The sequence below is a fragment of the Neodiprion virginianus genome, chromosome 4 (genome assembly GCF_021901495.1).
Source record: "Neodiprion virginianus isolate iyNeoVirg1 chromosome 4, iyNeoVirg1.1, whole genome shotgun sequence".
Classification (NCBI taxonomy): Eukaryota; Metazoa; Arthropoda; class Insecta; order Hymenoptera; family Diprionidae; genus Neodiprion; species Neodiprion virginianus.
In genome coordinates this window covers 22,899,245-22,926,958 of record NC_060880.1, presented here as the reverse complement: position 1 = coordinate 22,926,958, position 27,714 = coordinate 22,899,245, and the positions used below count along the sequence as shown (strand labels likewise).

Sequence of the window (27,714 nt, the reverse complement as noted above, 5' to 3'; positions counted from 1 at the left end):
GGTATAACTACCTGTGAAATACATTGCAGTAGCGTAATTCCCCGACGTTGGAGATAATATACACGTATATATTTGTGTGGGGGATGGCATAATAATTCAGAAATTTGCATGTACGCGGGCTAACTCTTCAAGTAGGTTATCTATGCTCGAAGTTTTCTCAGCGTGATATACTGTATTATACACGCCATTTATACCTACGAACCCGCGCGGGCTAAAACACCACCTGCGGAAGTTGCGGAAGGCTTGGTACACGGTATTAAATGCTGCATCCTAATATATGGTGCGGAAGACGGCAGACATTATCTTTCAAATTATAATAATACCCAGCTCGGTTAAGGTGGTGAGAGTTTTGCCTTCACTTAAGGGTTAGGTGGTGTAAGGTGCAGCACGCGTAACTGTGAGACTGCAACACTTCGAGCGACTTGAAAATGTAACCGATTTCAAATGATATCATCACCTTGGATGAAATCATTTTAAGTCACCTTGTATGGTTTTGAATGACTCGAAATGTCTTGAAACGACTTTAAATAATTTTAAAACTTCTACGACCTTACATTAATTCACACGACGCGACAGATTTGAAGATACTTAATATGACTTCGATGACATGCATTCGAATAACTCAAATATGCTCAAATGATTTCAGCTGCCTCTGCAAAATTTACTACTTTACGTGAATTGAAATAACTTCAAATGACATCGAGTCAGTTCACACCAGTTTCCCTGTCTTGCATTCACGTTGATTGACCTGTGCCGGTTGACTTTATTAAAGTATCCGTGATTTTACAGGACATAGAAATCTTCAATGACTTCAAGTGAATGCACGTGAATTAAATAAGTTTATAAAACTTGACGTGCAACCGGCTAGAAAATAATGCCTTGCAATGAATTCAAATACTTTTCGCCGTAAGTAAACCTTTCTTAAACCCTTTGGCGTACACCTAGAGCATCATCGTTCCCTTAAGTCCTTCCTCACCGAGCCCGGGGGTTTCAATAATGTATCTAGATTCTAATAGAACTGACGGGGAACGAAGCTTTTAAATGTTGTTACAACTCTTCCGCAACGCTTGTTACTTCGCGTAGTTGTACGGAACATTTTTTTCATGGTACGAGGATACACCGAGACACAGATGTAGTTATGATTGCACGCATACGCGTAGAACATACAGAGGCGACAAATTGAGTAGGCTATATTAGATGTTAATTAATAACGGAAACTTAATTGAGTCGGGGACGCAGACAGCCCGGAAGAGCGGGGGGGGGGGAGGTGGCGTCGCTCTTTGCAGGACACAAAGCTAACTAACTGAATTTTCTTGAGAAGCGTCCATCAAAGATATTCTCGCAACTGCGTCTCTCTATCTATCTCTCTCTCTCTCTCTCTCTCTCGCCCTCTCCCTCTCCCTCTCCCTCTCCCTCTCCCTCTCACGCTCTCCGCAAGGGGGTCTCCCATTCGAGTCGCGGGTATCTGAAGGCGCGGCGTCGAATCGCGTCGCGACGTCTATACGCCTCGACGGCTGAACGTAGGTATCCACAATGTATATCAGGGTGTTCGCGATAAGTAATTGACTTACGGCTCTATTGAGTTAACCCTTGCTTCTCTGCCGTGCCTCGCCACTTAGCTTCTCGAATCCTCTCCCTCCCATTCCCCCTATCCCCCGACTAGTCCCCTTCCCTTCACGCCCCCCTTTTCACCCTGGTAGCAACCCGCGTCATGATCGAGGAGCGCGGCTTCGGGACGTCCGCGCTTTTCCGCCCCATGTAGTAAAATCCACGCATTTCCCCTTCTCTCGAGGCGCGTGCCTCTAGCAATTTAACCCCCGACTTTACGACGTCCTACGCGAGTACGTCGTGTGGGTTGCGGTGCGTCAGGCTTCGAGGAGATACCGCGGGATCGACCGGCTCATAATCGAGTTGTGCGCATTTGGTAAAAACGTGTTTGTGGCCGTTTTGATATTCACAATTTTGAGCAAACATGGTTTTTTTTACAGCAGTGAATCAGCGACATGCTGCATTGGAATGTTTTTTATACTTTTATACTGTATATTTCATTTGGTAAACTACGTACTTATATTGTTTTATGATGCAATGATACGAATGTAACAAATATTCGTCTCGGTTGAAGTTCTCGATCGCAGTAACGAATATACGATATTTTTTTAACATTTAAAAAAAAAAAAACCCATTCTCATAACACTTCATACCAGGAGTTTTCTGGAAAACTCATCACACTAAGTCACCAAATAGGCAACCGAAACTAGATTCCGAACATATAAGAATATAAAATTGTAGCTTCAGTCGACTATCTGGTGGTGTTCAGTAGAGAATTTTACAGAAAACTTCCGGTGCGATTTTATTTTCACTTATGTGATAGGCAAATATATCTTGATCGTATGTTCATACGTATATACGACGAATACTTAAAAAAAGTTAAATGTGTTAGCATGAAGTCTTGATAGCGAACAAAATTTTTTCCCGTGAATTCGGATGCGTTATGATAGCTGAAATTCACGTCTCAATCATTAATGCTTCGAAGAAAGTGTTATCTTGCATCGACTTTACACGTACATTAGTAATTAGTAGCTGGTTTAAGTCAGTGAGTGAAAAATTTTGATCTGATAATCACTTAATACAGAAATACTGATTGCGGAGACTATAATCGATAAACGGAGCGAAAGCAATTTTCAGATTTATTTCAATCTTATTAACAATTTTCGTTTCTTTTTCATTTTTAAACATACTAAGTGTGACAATTTCGATTTATCAATAATTCAAGATTGATGCTCAAGAGTAGGAGAGCAAAAAATTGCGAAAAATTTATATCAAATAGTCTTCTCTAGATTAGCGCAAGATTTGTATCTTATAAAGCAGTTCACATTTTCAATCGAATCTTTTCAAACTTCCGACTGTACAATCATCGTATTACCAGTTACGAAATCACGTGTTCGCACAAGCCGGATGTTGTTAACCCTAATCAAATCGTAATTTAGATTACGATTACAAAAACTAGAATGTGTAAATTAACAGTTTTTGTTCACAGCTCGAGATAATAACAGGCGTTTAAATACTTAACCACGTATTTTGAATTTCATTTTATAAGTAATCGCGCTACAAGTTAACATTTATATTTAGTGCGATGAATTCTGAATTGCGTGTCAATACTAAATTTTCTAGCCACCCCGACATTAAATCTGTAATATATTTACTTTACTATATATATATATATATATATATTATATATATATCTTTATATTTCAATAAATCCTCAACATCAGTTTATCGTTTCATCAGTATCAAATTATTACGAGGGCTTTCCCTGGGAGACGACACAGGACGTAACGCGATATTACATAATTATATTACAAGTGTAGCCGGTCAGAGATTCTAGAGATTATGCGTAACGTAGTCGTCTCCAAAGGCTGCAACTCTCACACAGCGATGATCTAAGCAGCTTGACGCAGCGTCCGTCTCGTCCCGAGCATCGACCTGCAGCACGTGGGGGTTCTAATCCAAATTTCAAAACCTGAAATTTGCCTTTGAGCCCTCCCCCCCCCCCTAACTTGCAGACCGAGTTTGTAAAGGAGAACACACGTGTCCCCGTGCACGTCGTCAAATGTGCAGATAATTCCCTCTTCAGCTTCCTCCCTCCCGCCCACCCTCTCTCTCTCTATATATCCATCTATCTGTCTATCTCTTCCTCAAAGGCTCGAGGATTATACGGAGCGCTTTCCCAGTTCGACGGAGTTGGAACAAGCCGGGAGCTCATGCTGGTGTTACCATCTCTCTGTCCCCGAGCACATACACGTATGTACGAGTATATCAGGTACCCCGGTTCTGACGGAGCTTCAACAACGTATTAAAATTTACTTTGGCCCACGACTCACGGATGCAAAGCTCCACCCTCATCCACCCCTCACGTGCATACGTTGTCGAGAATTAGACAATTGCAGCGGTTTCCGTCGCGCTGTTCTGTATACACGCTTTATGCGTAAAAGACGAACGTGTTGCACGCGTGACGTTTTATATGATCTCGAAGGAAATGTTATCCTCCTTTTTTAAACCATTTTAGAAATTACATATCTCCGACGATATTTCAACCACGAATATTGGTTTTAGATTGTGAAAAAAAAATAAATAAAGTAAACAACGAAAAAAACAACAAAGAAGAAAAGTATTATCAAATGCATCTGATTCGTTTTGTGAGAAATTCAAATTTGATGACAACTAATTGACCAATATTTTGCATGCCTGATCATATCGATTAATTCGTGTGCTTTTATACGTCACTGTCTCAGCTTTAAAACGTTCTTAGATTTTGTACAGATTATTTTTTCGAACGGCGATTCATTTACGATTTTTTAAGTTTATGAAATTTACAGATTTTAATGGTTTGACAAGAAACGTAGAATATTTTTCGCTTGATAATAATAATTTTCAACCTTCATCTTGAAAGGTGAAATTAATTTCTTTGCGCGTCATCATTCATTGCTTTTAGACAATTTCTTATAGTTCCGATATAGTCGAATTAGTGAATTTCACGGTTGCTTAACACGGAGAAAATGTTTATTCTAATAAAATTGTTCCGATACCACTGAATAATGAATAAAACAATAAAATTAGCTCTACTCTCAGGCAAATTCGAAAATCGGACGTCAAGTGACGAGAATTTGATACTCGTGACTACATCGGAAAACCCAGCATTTCGATCGAAGAATTGTGAATACATCGTTGTGCATCCTATTTTCTTGCTTCCCCGTTCGAAAGCACACATTTATTCAGGTGTATAAAATACGAAGGAGTATGATAGACTCGTATACAATTGACTGAAACGATCGTTCGGTCCTTCGAGTTAGAATAAGGAAAAGGGGAAGCCGGCAATGCTTGCTGCAATAAACTCAGGCACACCTTCGATATTGATATTCAGATTCGCGTGATACTAACATCTATAGATTTACAAGGGGTAGCAGTCTCTATGTTAAATATATGCGTGCGTAGATTTCCAACCGTGGGTATTACATACCTATTTGAAAAGGTTTCACTTGAACTCCATGTACATCTGAAATGAGAAATAAGACATCGAACGGTATTTCGCATTTACCGTTTCAAACATTTTCTTCTTAACAAGTATGGATAATTCCCATTTCATATTTCACATAATTATTCAAGAACATATATACGTACTTTTTACAATTCCACAATACTGTCGAATTAAATTTTCAAATTCTAAACTCTACATACCAATAATTATCTACTTCGCGGACTGGAATAAACAAAATTTGCTACTTCCGTTCTTCTATTTGGAGTAAATTTTTAAACACGTGCAATAAAATTGTAAGCGCGCTCAGATGTATCTGTTAAATCACAAGCATACATACGTTTCGGTATTTTTACTGCAGCCTCTGTGTTATAGCCTATAGACAATAAATGAGAATTTACCGAGAATCGAATATGCGTGTATGCGTGTATATGTATGTATATATATGTGTAAAAGTATATAGCATACGTACAACCTCGCGACGTAAAGATACGTATGCATCGTCGATGACCCTCCGCAGCCGTCGTAAATCTGAATTTATTAACACTCACAGGGCTTGAGGAGATTCGCCAAATGGTTTTCAATTTGTCTCGGAACATACGCGCCCCACTTCCAAGACACTCCGCATTCGGGATCACATCCCGATATTTTTATTTCGAAAATGGGGAGCACCTTCACGTACATCCCATACCTCGTCTGTATTATAACAATCATGGTGCTGGAATTCCTGCAGCGCAAATTTGAAAATCCGCATACTCTAATAATTACGAAAACCCCTATTAACTGAAGTCAGAGATCTTCCTTACTCGAGATATCTCTTTGTTGATACCTAAATAATGTGAAGAACTCGCGAAAGAAAAATATAAAATATTGAGGCAGGATTTGCATACAAGATTAGGTGGAATAGTTCATATACTATATAGTCAGTTAATTTACGGAATATAAAAGGACTGCTGTAGTTAAGATCGCTTAAATCCTGTTCTCATGCATCGATCCTATAAAAGGAATTAACAAATTAACAAATTAAAATCAACGCGAAGGAATCGATTATAAAATAAGCACTTTTTGATTATAATTGGGTAATGGCTGAATTCAAAAAACTGCAATCATTATAACGAAGCTTATAATTTAATTCGATTCAGAGGCGGAGCATACAGTTCAGTTATTATGAATTACAAAAGAAACGGACGTGTCGTTCTTAGCGTTTTCAAGCGTTATAAAGTTCAGTGTAGTGCCGCCTCAGCTGGTAATCTTTATTGGATCATTATTAGTCGATTATATCTGTATTATAATCATGGCTTGTACTTCTAGAAGTGCCCTTGGTGTATATTAATGTAGATTATACGGTATATTATATATATCTAAAAACACGATTATGCGAGGACAAATCCGATCTATACATCTTCGCGATTTAATTATTGTTTAGCGATGTCTATGTAATGTACTTATACATATAAGTATATAATATTGGGCATTGAGTTTCAACGAGATTAACGCAGGTTTCACTCTGAACATCTTGGATCCTATCCCCATTTTCTAAACATCGCTGAACGGGATCTGAAACACTCTCGCATAAGTTTCAGATATTATGTTCTTTCGAAGAGTCAGTTACGGGTGAATTTTTACTTCAAGCTGAAAACAAATGTATGAAAATCATAATGATCAAAAATTGAGAATGTTAAAACGTGTTTACCGATGTTCAAAAGATATCTGTCGTTTTTACTAATGAAACTGTTTACCGGTTCATAGAAAAAGACGAAAACAAAATTAAAATAAAACTGTTTCTACTAGGGATATATCAGTTATTCGTTGATCTTCACGGATATGATCGTTTAATAATTTGATGGAAATTGTTTCATAATAATTTTGAAATCATTTATGCTTTATAGCATTGAAACGAATTATTTACCCGGTTGCAGTTTTGACGTACAAACAATGTTTTCGCAGGTGATATTTCAATTTCTGTCAGAGTAGAGATTGTATAGCCCCGAAAGCTGTATTGTTTTCACTTCAGTGGTCAAGATTAGATTAAGGCTTAGCACGGCAGCCGGTGAAATCAAATGGATTTTATCAATAGATATAGATTAAGAGTTTCTCTGTTCGTCGAAATCACAGTCAGCTAAGCATTGCCTCGTAGCGATGAAGATATTGTTGTTAATTTTTATACGCAATCCAGACTGATTAGAGGATGTTGGATTATGAAATTAATTGGTTGAACGTTTATCCTTGATAAATTTCAAGCGTGTCGATAATTCAGGCGTATGACAAATCATTTTCGCAAATGTTTGAGTCTGCGTAGCACGATGCAACAAATTTCCGACGTGAAATATTTGATACATGAAAAATACCAAAGGTATCTGGATGAAAATAAGGATTTTAAAAATAAATACACGTTCAATATCAGCCAAGCGAAATGTTTTAAATTTTCTTTTATTTCTCGTCCATGATACATGGTTAAACCTAATCAAACCTGACCTGTCCTCCAACATTTATCAAATTAAAGATGCAAGAGAAAGAAATAATCAAATTTCAAACAAGAACTTGGATACTTGATTATTTATCCGAAATCGCTCGAATACGGTAAAAAAATATGGTGGATTCGTTCGCTTTCATTTCACAGTGTTTCATTCTTTTGAGAAAACTGTGTTTTTTACAAACTAGCTAAATTAAAAAATTTTCTCTGAATAGCCGGTCGAATGTTGTTATTTATTGCTCAAGATCAAACTAATTAAATGATACTTGGCGATACTGACATGACAATGAGAATTGTCAGTGAGATTGTAGAAAATAGTCTCCTGGACAAAGTCATTTACGCAACAGAGGAAAAACAGACAAATGAACTAGATTTTTTTCACCATTTCAAAACGATTTGAGATGAAAAATCGAGATAACTGAGTTCTCGTTGATAATTTTTGTAAATTCTTTTTTTTTTCATAGCATTTTATGTAGTTGAGCTAACAATGGTGATAAAATTATCGAAAGCAAGTATATAGACCAAGTATCACAAATTCAGTGTGAAAATTTCAAAAAATTTAGGGAACTTATATTGCAGTTATGAAACTTTCAAACCACTAAAAATGTGCATTAACGTATACGGAGGAATAGCTTCTTCGACTACGTCACGATAAGTTTCAAATAGTATTCAGCTTGCAAGTGAAAACGAAAGTTTCTGAAACTCGCAAAATTTCAACATCAATTATCTGTTCATCCTGAAACCAATCAGCGGGACTTTCTTTGATAAGAATTTCGGCATTATTATCACCGAAGGTTTAGAACTTTCTCGAACACATCGAGGCATCTTCCAGAGTACTTTCTGTTTGGATAACACATCCGCAACCGCAGCAGCAGCCCCCAAGAGAGATAGCTACAGAGAGATAGACGGGGGGTGAAAACAGAGATAGAGAGAGAGCGCGAGAGAGGGGGGAGGATACGGTTCCATCGGGGAGAGGAGAAGACGGGAACCGCTTCCTCGAGGAGATGAGGATGTTCCGATGCATCGTGCGGGGGCTCGTAATTTTACCGTAAGCTTGGGCAAATTAGCTCTGGGCATACGTTGCCCGGCCCGGCGCGCCCTTCCTTCCCTCCCTTGGCGAAATGGGTCTGCGTGCTTTCCCCGTGTCGCGACGCTCCTAACGCCTCTGGAAATTCTCGAGATGATAAAAAGGGGGAAGGGTAAGGTGGTGGAGAAAGAGAGAGAGAGGTGGAAATTCGGAAAAGCTCGGCGAGGGGGTGGTTCGCTAGGAGGCTCCGCCCGCAAGCTTGCGACACGCCCTCTTGACACGCCCCTCGAATATCGTTAAGCCCTCTCCGGTGCATCCCCCCCCCCCCCTCTCCGACCCCTCACCCCTCACCGAAACCCCTTCCCGTTTCATCCTTACCAGCCGCGGACGAGCTTTCAACTTTATCACCGCTTTGCACACAGATTGCTGCATCCAGGCTGATGCTGATGCTGCTGTTGCTGCTGTTGCACCGTCTAACCGCCCCCACCTTGAACCAAACCATTATACAACCCTGGACCGACGAACCCTTGCCTGTGCCTGTAGCTTTTCGTGTAACTCGCCTTCGCTGGGTCTTTGTTTTATAAATGCAGAATGCGTTTATCCGCCGGAGAGCATAAGCTGGTTCGTTGAATTGTTTCAACTGTTCTGCAGGGTGATTCGAAATTTTCCGTGTATGTTATACATATTGATAATCGATAATATGTTATATAAAGGGGAGGAAATTTTACTTTTTAGGAAAAGGTTCAATTGCTACTCGCACTCAACCACGTACAGTGATGCGTGGACTTGATTTTTGGTCGAAGCATTTTTATGCTATTGTAGTGAATTTTTCGTCTGTAAATTCATTGGTTTAGTCACTAAAGACATTTGATGGATTATTACAAATATTCATTTTCAAAACTCGTAACTTAGGTGAGCCGTTGAAGTGAAGCTACAGAATTTGCACTGCAAACATTTTCTTAATATAGATAGTTGAGTTGTTTATACATTTGTTATTTTAATTTTTTCTTTTGCCAAGTCAGTAATTTAGCCACTGAAAATTTGTTTAATAAATTTGTGATGTTGAAAGCAAGGTACTCAATTCTGAACAGTTGGAATGATAATGATTCAAAAAATCAAATAGGAATCGCGCGAGCAAAGACGACAAAAATATTTCCGACGCACGAAAAATTCTTTGTTTGTAACAAAAATGTGTGAATACTTCAGAAAAAAATTCTATTTTATGTTACGATCGATCGAATTTTTTTTTTTTTACGTACTTTAGGCGCTGAATAGATGATTGTGTGGTAATGTTCGGACGTATCACCTAATTGGTGTCATGATAACATTTTCGTTGTAACAACGCTATATGATGACATAGAGATACAACGAACCCATTCGGGAAACTGTTAGTACCTATTCGTTATTGCTAAGGTTAGAAAGCGTTTCTGTAATCTTCATACAGTAAGTACGTTGCAAAGTTCGGAACTATCTTTTCCTGAGATTCCTTCCTAAGTACACGTGATGTGACTCTTTAATTAAGGAGATTTAGCCCCGCAAACTAAAAGAGACTTCGCTAAATTTCTATTCGTTTATTTTAACAGTAAGGTTTGTTAAATTATCGCCGTGGAAACAAATTGTATTGCACAATTGGGCATCGCAGCCAGTATGCAACAAAGTTCAATTTGCTTTTAAATTTAGGTATACAATAAATCAAAACTGTAGCTCCAATTCAACGTTAACGAATGTTGTTTAAAGTCATACGAAATTTTTTCTTTTAAAAATCTTTCGAAAAGTAGCAAATAATATGGGAAATCATTCGAAAATCATGAGAATTTCTTTTCGGTATTTACGTTTCGAATCTTTTAAAACCATGTGAATTATATTGAAATGGGATGTTCTGGAAATCGTCAAATATCATTGACAGATGTTAATAATCGAACGACAGCTTTTCGAATATTTTTTTATCCATTGATCGTAAATCCAAATTTTGGAAACAATAATATGAGATCTTAAAAAAACCCTGGAAGCTTTTGAGTATAACTGTAGAAATGCATGAATCAATCCTTTTTCTTAAGGAAGCGAAAAGTAGGCGAGCTGTTATCTCTGAACGGGGTCGATTTCCAAATTATAAATTCGGTTCGATTCATGGTTGTGTTTCAAATTCAAGATACGATTTATCTGCGTTCACTGAGCCCCTGATTCATGATACACTCAGAGCCCTCGCATTTATATACAATTTATATATAATAGCGAATGCGCGGGCTTGATTAATTGTAATTTGCAAAATGGTCTATTCGTTAATACTTGAGTGCCTAATAATTTACTCTGTCACGTATATCCGTAGCTATTGGTCTTATCTTGGCTACTAAACATCGTGATTTCCGTAACTTAAATTATCTAAACCCAAAATATTCCAAAAACTTGTGTGATCAACGTGCATCCAGATATTTAATTATATAATTATCAGGTCCCAATTGACATTTTTATGATTTTGCCAGTGGCTAGAATCGTGGATTCTCATGCCAGTTCGACGAGGTGCATTTGGTTACAAGGAAAAAAAATTTCATTTGTTATAGTGAATGCTAGAAAATTTCACCATAATTAGTCACTATTTCAAATATTGTTGGAATTTAGCGATTATTGAAAAACTGATTACCGACCTTAAATAATTTTTTTCCTATAAAAAAAAAAATATAGATATGCAATATAAGTGGCTATAATCAAAAAGAATAACGTCACATACTGTATTTTCTGATTACAACTACTAAACTCATTTCCATTACGTACGTACTAAAGACAATGTTTTTCGGTTATTGTAGAAAGGAACAATAATGGATAATTGTAAAGTAACTTTAACTAGAAATTTCTCTCCCTGTGGTGTGAAAAATTATACTTTCTGCTGGTATGAAAATATTGATATTCGTGTGAACAAATATCGTTCAATTTTCACAAGGATTAACTGTTTCGTCGCATGTTTTTCCTTTAAATTTTCGGTTCATTTTAAAACTGATTCACTTACATTGAGGAGAGTTTTTGGCGGGAAATCCTGTTGAACTTGCAGAATGCAGCCTCTGATAAACTCGGAGACAAAGATGAGGTCGAGCTTTAATCCTGTCACGTGCGAAATCCATTGTCTAGCCTCGCATAGACACGCGTTGAAGGAATTTTACGTACCTATCCATGCGTGAAGGTGGGTGAAGAAGTCTTGAGATATTGGATTTCCCGAGCGTGAAACACTGTTGTAGTCTCCCTGACGGAGACGAGGGGAAAAACGGAGAGACTATATTTACAGAAATTGTCGACATCCATCGACTCTCATCTCCATTGAATAGACAGGAATTATTCTCAGAGTCTTGCAAAGTCTATACTGTACGCAAAATCCTGCAGCAGATGCGAAGAAGAAGGAAAATAAATCGGCAAATTGGATAGAGTGGAAATAAAAAGGAGTCATTTTTGTATAAGCAATAATGCAAGTTTTTATTTTCAAATTATTTAATGCTTCGTCAATTATTCGTCTAATCTGGAAATAGTATTTTTGACCTTTAAACAATACCGAGGCAACTGTTCGTAATGATGATTTAGAATTTGATAAATTAATCGCAGAGCGAATGAAACGATCATTTACAAATTTTTATTAATTTCATTCTTCAATTTTTTATTTTTTTTTTTTTTTTGTTTTTTTTTGTCCTCAACTTTTCCCGCATCCTCTGCTTCATTCCTGATTTCATATTTAGCTTTTATTCATCCCGCGTGTTTAACAATAAGTTACGTAACTCGCAAAAATTAGTATCGTATTAAAGCCGGAAGTATATAAAATATGCGCACACACGCCTACATATATATGTGCGAACCTATGTATCATTCTTCCGCAGACGATTAAAATCCCCGGCGACAAATTTCCTCTGTATAATTAACATATCCATCCGTACTGCATTTGTATTACTGATAACTGTAATCGAGCACAGAGATTGCCTGTAGGCAATATTTTCTGTCGGATCATTTAACTCTTTTATTATTATTATATGTTATCTGCAAGAAGAAAAATGTGCGGTTTCCATAACGATGGAGAGAAAATAATTAATTAATGTATTATACGTAATCAGAAATCAATGAAAATGATTTCAAGCGAATTTAAATTAATAGGTGACACTTTTTTGTTTAAGGTACGAACGTATCGAGTTGATTTATTGTATAGAAGCTCATCAGTCAGAAGGATTTCATGTTTCGAAATATTTGGGAATGGTAATTGCTCGAAATTATCTGGAATTTCAATCTTTCGGAATAGCTTTTTCAGAGATTATCCCGTCTCTTAGTAATCGTCCTCTTTCGCAACAGTCGATGGAATTTGTTATACGCTTTAAAATCGCTTAAAATTTTTTTCAATCAACTGTACATCTATTTCGTAACCCCATAAAATTTATCAAAATTATTTGAAATTTTCGCAATCTTAAGATATCAATAAGAATCCAGTAAAATATTTTCAAAAGGCGAGAATATTCTAAAATCCCGTGACGTAATTGAATCATATACGTGAAATCGATCGAAAGCATGAAAGTATAAGATACCGAGAAATTGCTGAAATCACTTGATATTTTTTCAAAGCTCGTGCAATCTTTCAAAAAAAAAAATATTTTGATATTTCTTGAAATATGAAGGATGTACGGGACCTTCACCTGACTTTGTACAAATTCACGGACACGGATTTCCATTTTTCTCATTAGTGGATCCAATGTTTACACTTGTTGATTACCATCAATATCGGTGCAATGTTGTAGATAATAGTATGGTAATGTCTGGCAATAAAATAGTCCAAAAGTATAGATTTTTGATTAACCAATCTGGTTCATACTTTCACAGTTGCAAATTTGAAACCTTTGTTCACTCACTTATTTGTTATTACGTATTAAGGATGTATGAAACGTACAGTAAAGTTGAAGAGCTGTTGAGTCACAATTTATTATGACGTAAGGAAGGCATAAAAGTGCTACCAAAGTCGATCGACTTGAACTCATTTCAAACAATATTATGTTAACATAGAAAAAAATTACGCAAAGATCGATGACTTTGAAGAGATCCAATTCCTTCACGATCAAAATGAGCCTTAGTTCGTTTAAATCGTTCATACTACGCGATTTTTTCATTTCCGAAATGATTTAACACTGGGATCTCTTCACATCCATCAACAATTATGCTATTGTAGCTGAAACGTATGGTTTGAAACATTGATTTTGCTTCTTCAAGGGAATATCGTTCCAACAAAATCCAACCCAAGGAACATCTTCAGCTGTACTTTCGAACCTTCGCTCTACGATATTTCTCTGTTCACAGCTCTTTGCCTGGACTGTACGTATATGAGTGTACATCCTTGAGCGATCATTGGATCAAGAGATCCATGCTGACATCCGCGTCAGGTCTACATACATGTATAAAAACATTTTAAATTTCCATGCACGGTTTTCCGCAAACCGTGAACCCAAGACGCCCTCCCCCCCACCCGAAACCAGCCGAAACGGATGAGACACGGAGGTGCGTTTAGCAAGAGGCAGTGCCAATCCACCCCCGCTGTCAGTGGTCATCGTCTCTCTCTCTTCGGCGTCGCGGCGGCGGCGTCGCAGAGGACGCGTGCCTTGTCCCAAGACACACCCCTCGGAGGCCGGGAACCTCAGGGGTTGACTCGGACGCGGTTCTACGTTCCGTTCCCGGGAAACTGACGCGGGGATGCGAAGCGCGCGACGATCCGCAACGGCTAGTCGGCGGGGAGGATCGGGGAGGATCGAGGGCGCCGCGACGCTTTCGATCAGCGCACAGTCACAGTCGCGCGCGAGGCGCCGTCGCACACGAACGCTATTCGGGAGCTCGCACGCTCGGTTCGAACACGCTTCCAAAGCCAGCGGCAGCTTTGATAGACGACGCAGTTAAGAAAAGGAACCGACGACTCCGAGAACGCGGGTTCAAAATCTGATAGCCTGCATTCGGTTCGCGGTGCAAACGCGAGATCGTAATTCGAATCGTTGGAAAGAGAGAGAGAGAGAGAGCGAGAGGGGGGCGGGGAGGGGGGGAGAAAAACACTCCGAAGAGGATCGGGGATGAAATATTGGAGGGAATCGGATCGTAGTTTTTTAGTACCTGCAACACTTTTGTTAAACCAACCGATTTAGACTGTGGATCGAGATTTATGTAGGTTTGAAAAATCGTGACTGGTTATACGTACGTGCAGGTATTTTCGGGATATTGAACGATCAAAAAGGAAAAAGTGTGTTTCTATGACGTGTGACGGTACCTTTGAAATTTCTTCTGTACTCGGAGAATCGATTGGTAAACTTTATCAAATACTGTATTAATATGTTGACGCGTTGAGAAGGCAACGTTGTTGTTCCATTGTTAGATTTGTTACGTGAACTTAACCGCAAGACGAACCAGCCGCATTGTAATCGTAATTGAAATAACGGCGAAGAGTAATCGTAATTCGGTTGTGTTTCGCTGTAGACTTGTGCGAGGGGGAAAGGCAGCGGGCTTTGAATCGCCCGCCGAGCCGTATACCCATCCTCCCTCGGTGTTTTGGCGCCAAGTTTAAATCCCCGTATAAACGTTTGTAATCGGGCGAGAGCGGGAAAAAACGCGGGCCGGTTCTAAAAGCAGAGAGAATTGCAGAGCCGATACGAAACGGGGTGAAAGTGTGTGGTGACATTTGTTTTCTCTCGTTTTTTCCAACCGCCGACAAACATGCCTGCGACGTCGGGACTGGATTTTTGGGACATCTAAAATAATAAGGGGAATGGATTTTCAGAGCGCTATGGAGACCTTCGCCGAGGCATGGGTGGCCGCTAATACGAAACCTGATCAAGTTCAGGTAAGATTTTAAGGCAACGCCTCCGTCTTATCTTTTCTCAACGCACGATCGCTGTGCAGATTACGAGCGGAGTGTAATGATATTTATGATTCAACCTATCCAGAACGCGTATTTAATCACTGTCAGCTAAATTTTTCGAACAGATCACGCAGCGATATCGTTCTTTTTCATTTTACAAAGTTTTTAAACCAGACTATTTCAATAACTCAACTCGAGATTGGAACGCTGAAACGGCAGTGAAATTTCTCGCCGTCACTGCGATCCACTTGTTAAACGAACGACGACTCAATCCTCGTACAGCGATAAGAAATCGGGTCTACCTACTCCAGTTTCGTCAGCCGTAAGGAGATTCGCCTGGGCCATCTAACAAACTCCTTCGTCAGACCTCCGACCGTTATATCGCTAAAAACTGTTACTCAAGATGTCGCGAAGACGAAATTTTTACACTCCACTTCGAATTACTATCTCGCTGCACGCTTCCGAAATTGCTTGCACGCGTGACGTGTTTTTATTGACTTTGAATCGTACGAAATATGTAGTAATCAATGTATACGCAGGATTTTTAATCGAAATTGAAATATTTACTCGAAATCTGTTGAAATGAGCGGGAAAATATTAATTAGTACAATTTTGAAGTAGTTGAGCTTACGAAACGTGTCAGTATGTTCTGCTATATTGCTATTCCTGAAAAACTGCATTGTTATTTATTAAAAATCACAGTGTCTCTCACGCAATTTGACTCGCCCACGCGTTAAAAGGAATGAAACATTTCCGATCAATGTTGCGAATGTTGAATTAAATCCACGTGTTGCGACTCATTGATTGTCACTCAGTCGTCAACATTATGGGTTAAAACAAATATGAATTGATGTCAAGATCTGCGAAATATTTGAAAAAATTACTATTTTCATCTCAAAGATTACTTTTTACACGCAGAAATTTTTTTACTTGATTTACACTGTACGGTATCGAACCAGAGTTGTTGTTTACCATAAGTAACAGAAAAATAGTGCGATATTGGGTATGAAAAAAAATGAGATTGAGATCAGAAAGTTTAGTAAATGTTACTATATCCTTATCAATCACAATTGCACGTAATACATTTTCTTTTAAAACTCTCAACTGTATAAAATCTATGTTCATATCTCAATCCAGCGATACAATATTGTAAACTAAACAAAATAGATTGAACGTTGTACTAAGCAGAAAATATAGTGCTCACTCTGTGAGTTTTGTCAAATGAAATGTCACTTCCTTGGATTGAAAACTGAGCGTGAGATTTTAGCCAATTATAAAATGCGAGGTCCTTCCTAATTCTCTAAAGCTTTTCCGTTAATTTTCCAGACATTTTCAATCTCACTCTTATCGAGTGCCTCGCCTTTGACTCGAATAAAATTTTTAAACTTCGAATCACAACCACACTAGGTAAATAATTACTTGTACACGATCCTCGTGCAACTCTCTGCAGTCTCTAGCTTCGATAAAAGGGATTCGAGGCCTCGAACGCCGGCCCGAATCAAACTCGAAGATTATTTTATCCCGAGGGCGGTGAACGGAGGCTAAAAGCAGCGGCTAAAAAACTCTTCCATGATACAAATGCGCGGCTCGACGAGATAGAGGCGGATAATCCTCGGCTCAACGGCTCGGGTTTAGGCTTTCGGGTACCAGCGACGGGCGAGGGTGTCACGGCCCCGTGGACACGCTACGGATGTGCCTGCCCCAGCCTTCTTCCTGTCTTCTCTTCCCGGGCTCCGAAGCCATCCCGTATCCCAACGGCGCGCCGCGTTTTACACACACCGGGCAACGACGCCGGGTCCTTCGTTTTTTATCCGAGGTGCAATTCGAAGGAGCTTCGATTACCGAAATATTCTTTCAAGCAACGACGAATCCATGGTTTCGACGCGTTAACGTTCCGCTGATTCGTATCTTGCGGTTTGTTTTCGCCGATTTTCAACTCCTCAAGTTATTATACCCAACATCGATTTTCAATGATCTTTCACCGTTTTGCGGGATTTTTTGTCATTCTATTCTATACGAAATCAACTTGAGCAGAGTCGATGATATCCGAAGATTTTAATCTCCCGTCTTGCTAGTAAATCGCCTAGAATACTCGGAGATCATTCGAAATCACTGGAAATCACTCGGGATCGATATTAACGAATTGGAATTTTTCGTTAGATTTTCGAGTCAATGGCCTCTCGTTTTTTTCCTTCTTCTCTTTATCACACTTTTTCTTCACCCTGTAGCTGTTTCATTTTTATCATCTTTTCGAAACGAATAAGTAGGTACAATGATTGTAGTTGTACGATTCTGCGAAAATTTTATCACCAGGATTTAAAAAAATCTTTTCGCAAAGTAGAACCAACTTTTTCCTGTGCAGCGATGTTCGAGGTTTTTACTGTTACACTTTTAACTTTGTCAATTCCGTGTTGAATGTTGTCTGAAGTTTAAAAATCTTGAACACCGAAATCCGATAATAATTTTAAAAGTATATGATTTTTCTCTGAATTCTCGTTTTTACTGGTTTTCAAAATCGTAGAGTTGAAAGTGTAGCATGTATATTTGTATTCTTTGTAAAACAAGATTCCAAGTTGTTTTATTTGTTAAAAAATTTCCTTCGTTACAAGGAAAAAACTCGCAAAGTTTTGTTGAAACGTCCGTTCTCGTTTCTGTTACTACTTCACCGCAATATTTTTGCATCTTGATAATTCGCGATTTCTGTTCAAGGCCTTAGGCCACTCTAGAGGCCGGAAAAAATAGGCTTTTTGAGGATTTTTTTTCAGAAATATTACAAAATAAATCGAGATTACAGAAGTAGGTATTTATTATACATATCACTGACTGTATACAATAATTTTTTTGAAGCGATTAATTGCAAAATGGTGGCTGCGCAGCGTTTTTGCGATGACGTCTTCGGTTTTCCCGGGTCCACGGCCGGAGTAACAGCTCCTGTAATTTTTGATTTATGAAAAGCCAATAAATTTTTTTCAATTATATATAATAACCGCTATAGAAGTACGTAGGATTTTTTCGATATATTGATTTTTGGCCAAATGGCGCACTTCTAAAGTGGAAAGTGAAAAATTTACCTAAAAAATCGTCAGATAATTGTTAATAACAAATGAACTATAAAATATGAAAAAAAAAATCCTACGTACTTCCATAGACAATGTATTTTTTAAGATATATTCTAAGTTTCAAGTGAGTCGGTTGAAAATTATCGGAGTTATGTTTCCGGCCAACTTGAAAAATGCGGTTTTGAGATAAACGCGTTTGAAGTTTTGAATAGTAGAAAATCATGAATAATTTTGCCATACCTTTAATCTGCGAAGCCTGCACCATACAATTGGCCTTTCAGATTATCGTCTTTTGCTGTTGCCAGATGCCGTTTTGCCTCCTTTCTTCTCACTGTGTACCACTTTGTCACTCATTGTAAAAACAAATCAATAATTACACAGGGAAAAAGAAATGAAAGTTCACAGAAGTATCGAGAAGAACGAGTGTTTGTCGATTAGCGTCCTTTCGATAACGGAGTACTTGGAGATTTTTCCCGGCCATTATCTTTTGGGGACATCATTTTTGAGGTCCTAGGGGACTATTTGAGAAAAAAAAAATCGACTTTTCGAAAATTCTATAATGGCCTAAGGCCTTAACCATCGTGTGTTCTATAATGGTGCATTTAATTCAAATAATTTTATCAAATATACCTCCAGACTTATCCTATAATGAGAAAACTATTCGACTCGAATGAAATTCTAAAAAATGCTACGTTTTTTTTTTTTTTTTTTTTGGACGGACGATAATTGGTACAATTCATATATTCTTCAGTAATTTTCACGAAGCTTTCGAAGTTACTTCTACAGCATGTCGAATCCTGGGACAGTCATCGCATAGCGGACGATTAATCTAGAGAGCAACTTTGTCGGTCTTATATATTAATCACAATGCACACGGAATATTCGGTGATTTAAACTCGTCTGGAAGTTAATCATAGTACTAAAATGCTGCAATAAAATTTAAATCATGCAAGAGATTAATTCTCTCAATTTAGAGCTTCGTTTAATGTTCGCAAGTTTACCGATAATTAACCCGTTATCTTGTCATTCGGCTACTGTGCATTTTGTAACACGTGCCTCAAAATGAAACATATTTTGAAAACCAACCCCTGATGTATTATTTCGTCATTCAGGATCGTTTTTAGGCTTGTTATAAAACTGTTTAAAACGCTTTATAGAAATCTAATCGAACTGCCACGAGACCGGAGGTCGAAAAATTCGGCATTCAGAAACGTTCTTCCCAATTGTCTCACAATCGGAAATTCCAGGCGCGAAAATATATTGCGGCATTGCTAATTGACATTTAATTTCGTTCATTTCGGTACAGATCTATCGTTCACTGCAGTTTGTTTCCTGGCGGATACAGACTCGCTATAATTCCGTAAGTTGCGTTCACAAATTTCGTTAAATCGGACAACTCAACCGTTTATGATTTACAGCTCTGACGAGCTGCGATATCTTAAATTGGCGCTAATATTCGACGATTCTTAGCTCCGTATTTTCTTGTTAATTTCGTGAAATCGACCACGGTCGGGGCTCGAGTTACGACCGCAAAGTTCTGAGGCGGTGACGAAGAACGCTCGGCGAGCAAGCAGGCAGGCAGACACGCATGGTCACGGTATTTGACCACCCTAGTACGGCGGAATGATTGTAATCCGTCTATCCGTTTGCCGAGTGCCGATACATCAAACGTATTTGGGACCCAGTTGTGTTGGCCGGTTCGCGCGTACAAAGCGAGTAGCATCGCCGGCGCCGGCAGCAGCAGCGTTTGTAATTCCGTACGTACGCGCGTGTGGGTATAAAACGGTCGTCTATGGACGAAATCTGATTTATATAACGGTATTATGTACCATGTATCGTTCGGTATCTTTTAATCCGTGGATTATCTTTTCGGGTACCTGAAACCACTCCAAACGTCTCAATTACTGAGATATATCTGATCAACGCTCGTTGGATATACCTGACACATGTGTGTACGTTACACGTATTATTTATATATATGTATATATATGTATATATATATTTATATCTATATGTATACAAGGGTATTCGAATTTGTTATCGAAACGACCGATGAGATTAGCGCCTCTATAGGTACGTAAGCGATAATATCGCTAGATTTTACAGGCGCCCTCCGTGCCGGCATCACCGAAGTTGTATTGACCAATTGCGTTCGAAAGAAAAACGTTGTTTTTTTTTTCTTTGTTTTTCAAAAATTGTGAAAATTGTAAATTATACAATCCGAGATAATGAGGATTTCGAACGATTCGCTACACGTTCGATTCTTTGTACGATTATACAAGGCACTTTTTACCCTCGGTCCGTTTTGAATCCGCGGATGGAAAATGTTGAAAAAATTCAGGATGCCAGGGATGAATTGACACCAATAGATCGGATGTAATGAAATTCTATGCGGGGATTCGTCGATAATGATTTTATAAGATTTGAGTTGACCGCCGTATCAAAACCGGAAAAGTGCGGGAGTTTGATAAATGTTGTTTTCCAAAGCTTCGTCGAACTTAATATGTAGTCGTCAAGTTTTCCAGCTGCTGTTGAGTCTGGATAATTGCGTTGTTGTATTTATATTACTAGCATCTTTGTAACAGGTTTTTTCACAGCATCTTTGTAGTTCTCGTTCCTTATGACTTGGTGTATAAAATGTGAATAATTCATGCTGTTTGTAGAAGATAGAAATTAGAGATCAACTTGATTAAAGCCAAAGTTGTGTTGGTATACTGATTGAATTCGTGGTCGTTAAATTTTGTTTCAATGAAACATTTCTGGATTTAGAAATTTGAGATTACGTTAAAAATCGCACAGTCGCTTTATAACGTCAGTTTATGATCCTGTCTATGTTAAAAAATCTAATTTCATCTCAAAACGCATTGTGCCAAGTTTGCTCCTCGACGATGCTCGTGCTAAATTCATTTCACACTGATGCGCTGTTACGAGTCGTCAGACAGCCTTACAATGTCTCATCACTGTTGTTGCGAGAGGGTTTCGCTTGATGCGACACCTGGAGGCCAACCTCGGAATCTGTTGTAAATGAATTAAATGACAGAAAATTGACGTTTTATTGCATATTATTCAGATCTCAGGCTTTTTGTGTTGAATTTATAGTTTATTTACAGGTTTCATGTTTATTAAAAAAAAAAAAAAACGAAATTTATTCATTCCGACGCTTCTTTCCGTCGTCGTCAAAACGTTTCTTCGTCCCGATCGTCGCTGCAACCGCGCAAATGAAAAGGACCTCCAACAAATTGCCGAATGTGATATACATCGCGCTCCTAAGGAACGTCGAAACGGCCCGCCATGCAGTTACATAAGCCGACGGCGGCTGTCCCGTCTTGCCAAGCAGACTTAACGACTTATAGATGGCATAGATCTTTATAAATCAATTGATCAATCGCCTAGCCAGCATCACCATCAGCGACAGCAGCTCGAGATTCTACGCCGAGGTCGAGGTAGTCGCTGGTCCAGGAAATCGGTGAGGAGCTACCATTGGTTTTCGTCAATTGGAACGACGCCTTTGCGGTGACGATCGAATCCTGCAAGCACACGCGCGTTATAGACATTTATTGGAAAGATTGTCAGCCGGTATCGGATTCCCGGTTTAACCTGCATCATGCAAAAAGAGAGGGAGGTTTGCTTGATCTCTTTCTCTTTCGACGTTTTTGCCAACTCCAGAATCGCATTCTCTGCCGATACAGCGGAATGATTCTCGCATTAATCGATTGATCACGAATTCATCTCGAGGGTGTCGTTGACCGTACAAATCAGGGAAATATTTTCTGAACCACTCGGAGTGATTCTTTTTTTCCTACCGTCAAGATCGGCTTTCATTCGGTTGAGCAGGAAAAGTTCATTACTTCACAAATTAGGAGGAATAAAAATTGATGTGAAACAAATTCGAATCGAGCAAATAATCCTGAATATGAAAGAAAACATGATATTATTAGTATCGTTTTTTTTTTTTTTTTTCCTACCAAATTTATGGTAACGAAAATTATTTTTCGGACGGAAATGAAATTTCGCGGTAAAAAGGATAGTTTCAACTAATTCTTGTACGAATTAAATTTATCGACAGATTCATTCGTGCGAACAAAAATTGATGGGTATCATTTGTATTTATAAATTTATACGCATGTCAGTTGTGTGATTTTGGTGCAAAGTAATTTGTGCCGCAAATTTGTGTAAATATATTTGAGGTTTGAGGTTTGAAAAATTTATAACAATACGTGATAACTAGGCGAAAATAAGAATAACGGATTTACAACAGATAAACGTTAGGAATTGTTTCACGAAGGTTTAACCGAATGAGGAGAAACATCTTCAGGTAATATCTTGCAGCACCTTTTCTCTTATCCATTTTTTTACAAAGATCTAAAATACTTGGAGGAAACCGCAAATTTTCCTGCAACCGATAACAATTACATACATGAATAATAATAACAACGTTATTATGCCAATAAAAAACTGTACGATATCGTTTGTATCAACAGCGTTGAATTTCGTGATACGAGTTTTGTAGTTTAAACCAAAACATTTAGTACCTGTCACTATTCTATATATTTTCTTGCAATTACTGCGCTGATTCGACGCTGTTGCGCAGCGATAAACCGACGCTGAAGTCTAAATTCGACTGAAAAAATGTATTCAACCAACAAACAGATCAAGTGTTTACCGCGTCTCTTTTTCCACAATTCCAACATTATTTAAACCGCTGTCTCAGCGACATCTGCATTCCCGGTGGTTTTCATTTCCTCATTTTCCTCCCGACAGTAAAAAATTCAATTCTCTCTCTCAGCCGCAACAAATCGGGAGGCATCGATTCGACGTCTCGGCAACCACCGAATCCGGGGTTGGTCGGCTTGCAGCCTGTGTCTTTCTATCCCGGTGGCGGGCTTGTCTCCCGTCGCATGAGAGACCCGCGGGATTTTCCGATGCGAGAGACGGGATAAGCCGGTAACCCCATCCCATCTCCACCTGTTGCCCCGTCTTACTCGAATCTCGTTCCTCGTCGCTCCCGCTGGATTAACCATCTCCCGACTGCTCTCCAGGCTGCCGCCGGTCTCTTCTCCCTCACCGCTTCTCTTCACCCGTGTGCAATGAGTGGGTCTTCAGCGGTCGGACGTGTTTTTTGCCCGTGCATACCTCCGAGCAGCTCCCGAAACAGTAGCTCGCACTCTACCGTTTGGTACAGTCATGACAAGCGAAAAAATACCACCTTTCGCTGCTCGTCGAGGTACGAAAGATTCGCGGATCGGTCGTATACGTATTACGACGGAACCTTGGACATTTTTTCGAAATCTTAAGAGTCCAACCGCGAAATTTTCATCTTTCATCTATAACTTGCCCCGAAACTTGGGGAATCATGAAATCTCTATTCATTTATTTCGTTTCTCTTACATTTACTATTGCGACACGAAATATCGATACTGTAGACTTAACGGGTCGTATTTAATCACAAACGCCGTATTAACTCAACGTACCTAAACAGAAGTCGAATCACTTGCAAGAAGTCTTCTGTCTTCTTTCTTCGTGTTCGTATATTTTAGGTAAACCGATCAGCATCGTCATATAGCCTCCATGATCTTCACTTTGGATCTCGGAACAGGAAATTCTAGTGAAATAGGAATCGTTGCAATAACGACTTGAACATTGTTTGAATCACAAGATAATTTCGAACAAGTAACTACCGAGTGTCGTTTTAGCTGTTGATGTTATATTTTCCGGTTATTACAACGTTGAAGCTGCTTAGTTGACTACATTTTTTAAGACAAATGAGGGCTCGAAGTCGATTTATCGATGCACCAACATCAAATCATCGCAATAGTTGCAAGGAAATATGTAAAAAGAACAATTGTACGTGATAGATTTATTGGTTACAGCGGCAAAATTTTTTAATCCAGAACTATAGAATTTTCGGTGACGGTAATAATTTCATAGTAACGACAACTAGAAATTCACTTCGGTGCCTGGTAAATAAAGAGCCTGCGATTTCTAAATATTTCACTAAATTCCATGTTCCGGAAAATGTTCCGGGATCTGTACACTTGTGACAAATTCTACAATCCCAACGCGAATGAATTTAATGTTCTCGTCAAAGACGCACGTTGAAAGATAAAGTCTCGCATTTGGAAGCTAAGATATCGATGAAGTCGGAATCACTTGTATTAACTGAGATGAGATTATATAAAGCTGAAATAGTTGCGATGAGAACATGCTTCGTGTGTCCACGTGCTTTACTCAGACTTGGTTTGTGGTCCCAATTTCACCTAAATCATCGATATTATTTTGCTGTTTTCAAGTTTTTATCACGAAAAATGTAGAAAGAAATGACGAAACACTTTTCACATATCTGTAAAGCAAAGTAATGAAAAAACGCATAGCAAATTTTACATCGAAATATACGTGAAAATTGAAAGACCGTACGGTATTGATCAATTTTATTTTCAGGATTATTGCATGGCACATGGCTGGCGAATACTCAATTTCCCAATCGTTCCAGACGCGTTATATCCGTCTCGACAACGCATCAAAAAGTGGGCAATTTTCGAAACTTATGCTTTACAGTCTCTTTGTCACGATGAAAATGGAAAAGTGAGAAAATGACTATCACGAGATCTTTCGCTCACTGCATCGGTGAAAGTTTTGCGTAAATCGGTATTATTTTAAATAATTTTCAAATCGTTCACGGTTCTTAAATTCGATAGAACCCTTCCACGGAAACGTGATAAGGAAAATCAGCTCGCTTAAGGTTTTTGCGTAGCCACTGATGAAGTTGCCGTGACAAAGCAATCAACGGGTATTTAAATCCATTTGTGCTGCACGTAAGCGTTATATGCATTTCGCTTTGTCGATACTCCAAAACACCTGTGTAAACCTGACATCTTTTTCAAACCGGATGAAAAATACTGCACGAAGATATGCCGAGTTTCCGTAATTAATACCTTTGCTCGTGACACGTTGAGCGTATGTATGAATTAGAGAGTACGGAACGAAAGTCGATTCGAGTCTCTCAACGTTGATTATACTGGGATTTCGGTTATCAATGACAATGATCAGCGTCCGGTTGGAAAAATTCAAATTACATCGGCGATATAAATTTATATCTGAAAAAAAATATCATGGGTACAGGAGAACTTACCGGAATTAGATTAATACATCCTAAAACGAACATTGATAATATATGTTATAAGAATGACATATTATGTGAAAAATGAAACATTTTCTCGATAAATATCGTATCTTTTTTTCGATCGACATCGTTTCGGGGCTAAGAAAAATCACCAAGGAAATGTAAATTGGGAAAAAACGTCGAAAAAAGTTAGATTGAGGTCGATGATTATTAATTGTAATCGTGCAGTGACTAGCCTGACGTATAACATTAAGTAGGTACGTATTCATTCGGATTTTGGCCAATTGGCGAAAGGTCGTCGGTGTCAAGTGCACTGCTGGTCTCTAAAATCGATAGATGGAAAAAAAGTTGCTTAGATATATACATATACGCATAACACGGCGGATAAAAGTCCTGGTGCGATATTGAAATTCGATCTGGCTTGACGCAAGTTGGCGAGTGCTTCTGTACTTTCTCGTTACAATTACGGCAATGGAATATATTATTCAAAGAATAAAGAGTGACAGCCGCGAATTGAACGGCGAAGGACAAAAATCACATTCTCCTATCATACGCGTTTCCCAATATTGAGGGACACAGAGATAGAGAGATAGAGAGAGAGAGAGAACGAAGTCTGTTTTTTCAAAGTTTCAACAACGCTGAAGCAGATTTCATTCCATGCTTAGTTACTATAAGATTGTAGTAAAAATGGGTATCGTTACAATAATGGTTTTAAATACGTTTGGATTTTGAAGAAAATGCGATACGATTCGTGAAAATTCCGTGCGATTGTTGTTTCAACGTTAATCCTTTCTCTCGGTTGTAACCACATTTTTCACAGAATTAGAAATTTGTCTCTAAATTTTTACGATTTTTTGCGAATGATGACCATTTTTTCATCCACCTCTATCTTTATCTCAATCAGAGACGAAATTCATTCAGAAGATGCATTCGCACTTCTGTGGATGGAAGATTGTCGCATTCTGGAGCTAGTTGACCCCTGTTAACACCGCGGACGGCTTAGCCGTTAGTGTTAAAGTTAACTCATACTACACAAATCTATGCCTTAGCAACACCGTTACAATACTGAATTGAGCACGTGTTCAGATTTCATCGTAGATGCTGACAAGTGACTATTAGATCATCGAGCGATTCGGACACCGAGAGACGAGGCGGAGAAAAGCCGCGATATTCTCTCTTCTCATTGCCATCTCTGCATATTTAATTCACATCCTCTGTAACGCGACCATTCCGTCAAACTGATTAATGAAAAAAAAAATATTTTTTCAACAGCTACATTTATAATATAAAATACCTGTGATAGGAAGATTTCTTTATACTTGTATCGTACGTATTATATGAAAATTATTTTACTCGTGTCGTGATTAGTTATTCGATCTTCGTCATAAAATTCGAACCGCCATTCAATTTTGGCCTGAGTCGCCGAACAAGCATATTAATTCGCGAGTGGCCGCTGCTCCCTGATTGGACCAAATGATTTCAAGACTATCCATTTAATGTAAGGGGCGAATCTTCTCGGCAAAAGTTGACTTAAACGATTTTGCTTGGACGAATTTGGAAATTCGAATTTATGAGAAATTGATCGCCTTTCCCGATAATCACGATTCCTTCAAACTTTCATCGCTCAACTATATAAAAGCATATCAATTTTCGGTCATTTCCGGAGAGTGAAAATCGCGAGATTATCAAGAATTTATTAAATTCAAACCCAAGGATATGAAAATTTTGCTTAACATTAAAATATGTGTCGATAAAATTCGCAGCGAGATTTTTTTATTGGTCCGTGACCGAAAATTTTTTTTCAAGAAATCTGAGAATTCGACTTACGAAACTATTTCAGGTTATTCAAATTAATCTGATAAAATTACCATTTTCTATCACGGATATAAGACTAAAATTCATCATATAATAATCTAGCTATACAATAATACAGCTGAAAAAATATTTGTACGTGAAATTTTTTTTTACACATTTCGTTTTTTACAGTATTATAGTGCAGTAAAATTTCTCTGCTACAATTTGAAATATAAATTGGAGAGCACTTATTTTTCAGAAGATCGGGTTACGAAAACCATTGTAATTATTCTTTACAGTTTTGTCATAGTTTGTTTATGATAATGCATATAGATGATAACTGATGTACACAGTTTATT

At 38.4% G+C, this 27,714-nt stretch overlaps 1 protein-coding gene across 3 annotated transcripts in view; it reads left to right on the top strand.

The window, feature by feature from the left end:
* LOC124302586 (homeobox protein dve-1) overlaps positions 1-27,714 on the top strand; it is a 78,723-nt gene that overhangs the window by 7,824 nt on the left and 43,185 nt on the right. The window contains exons 1-2 of one of the 3 annotated variants that reach the window (XM_046758895.1): positions 14,202-14,829; positions 15,302-15,364. The exons of 1 other annotated variant lie outside the window; for it this stretch is intronic. In XM_046758895.1, coding sequence (XP_046614851.1) covers positions 15,308-15,364 — 57 coding nt within the window. In that variant the 5' untranslated portion in view covers positions 14,202-14,829; positions 15,302-15,307. Of the gene's footprint in view, positions 1-14,201; positions 15,365-27,714 lie in introns of those variants that run through there. One more of the 3 variants, XM_046758894.1, reaches the window with a different exon arrangement.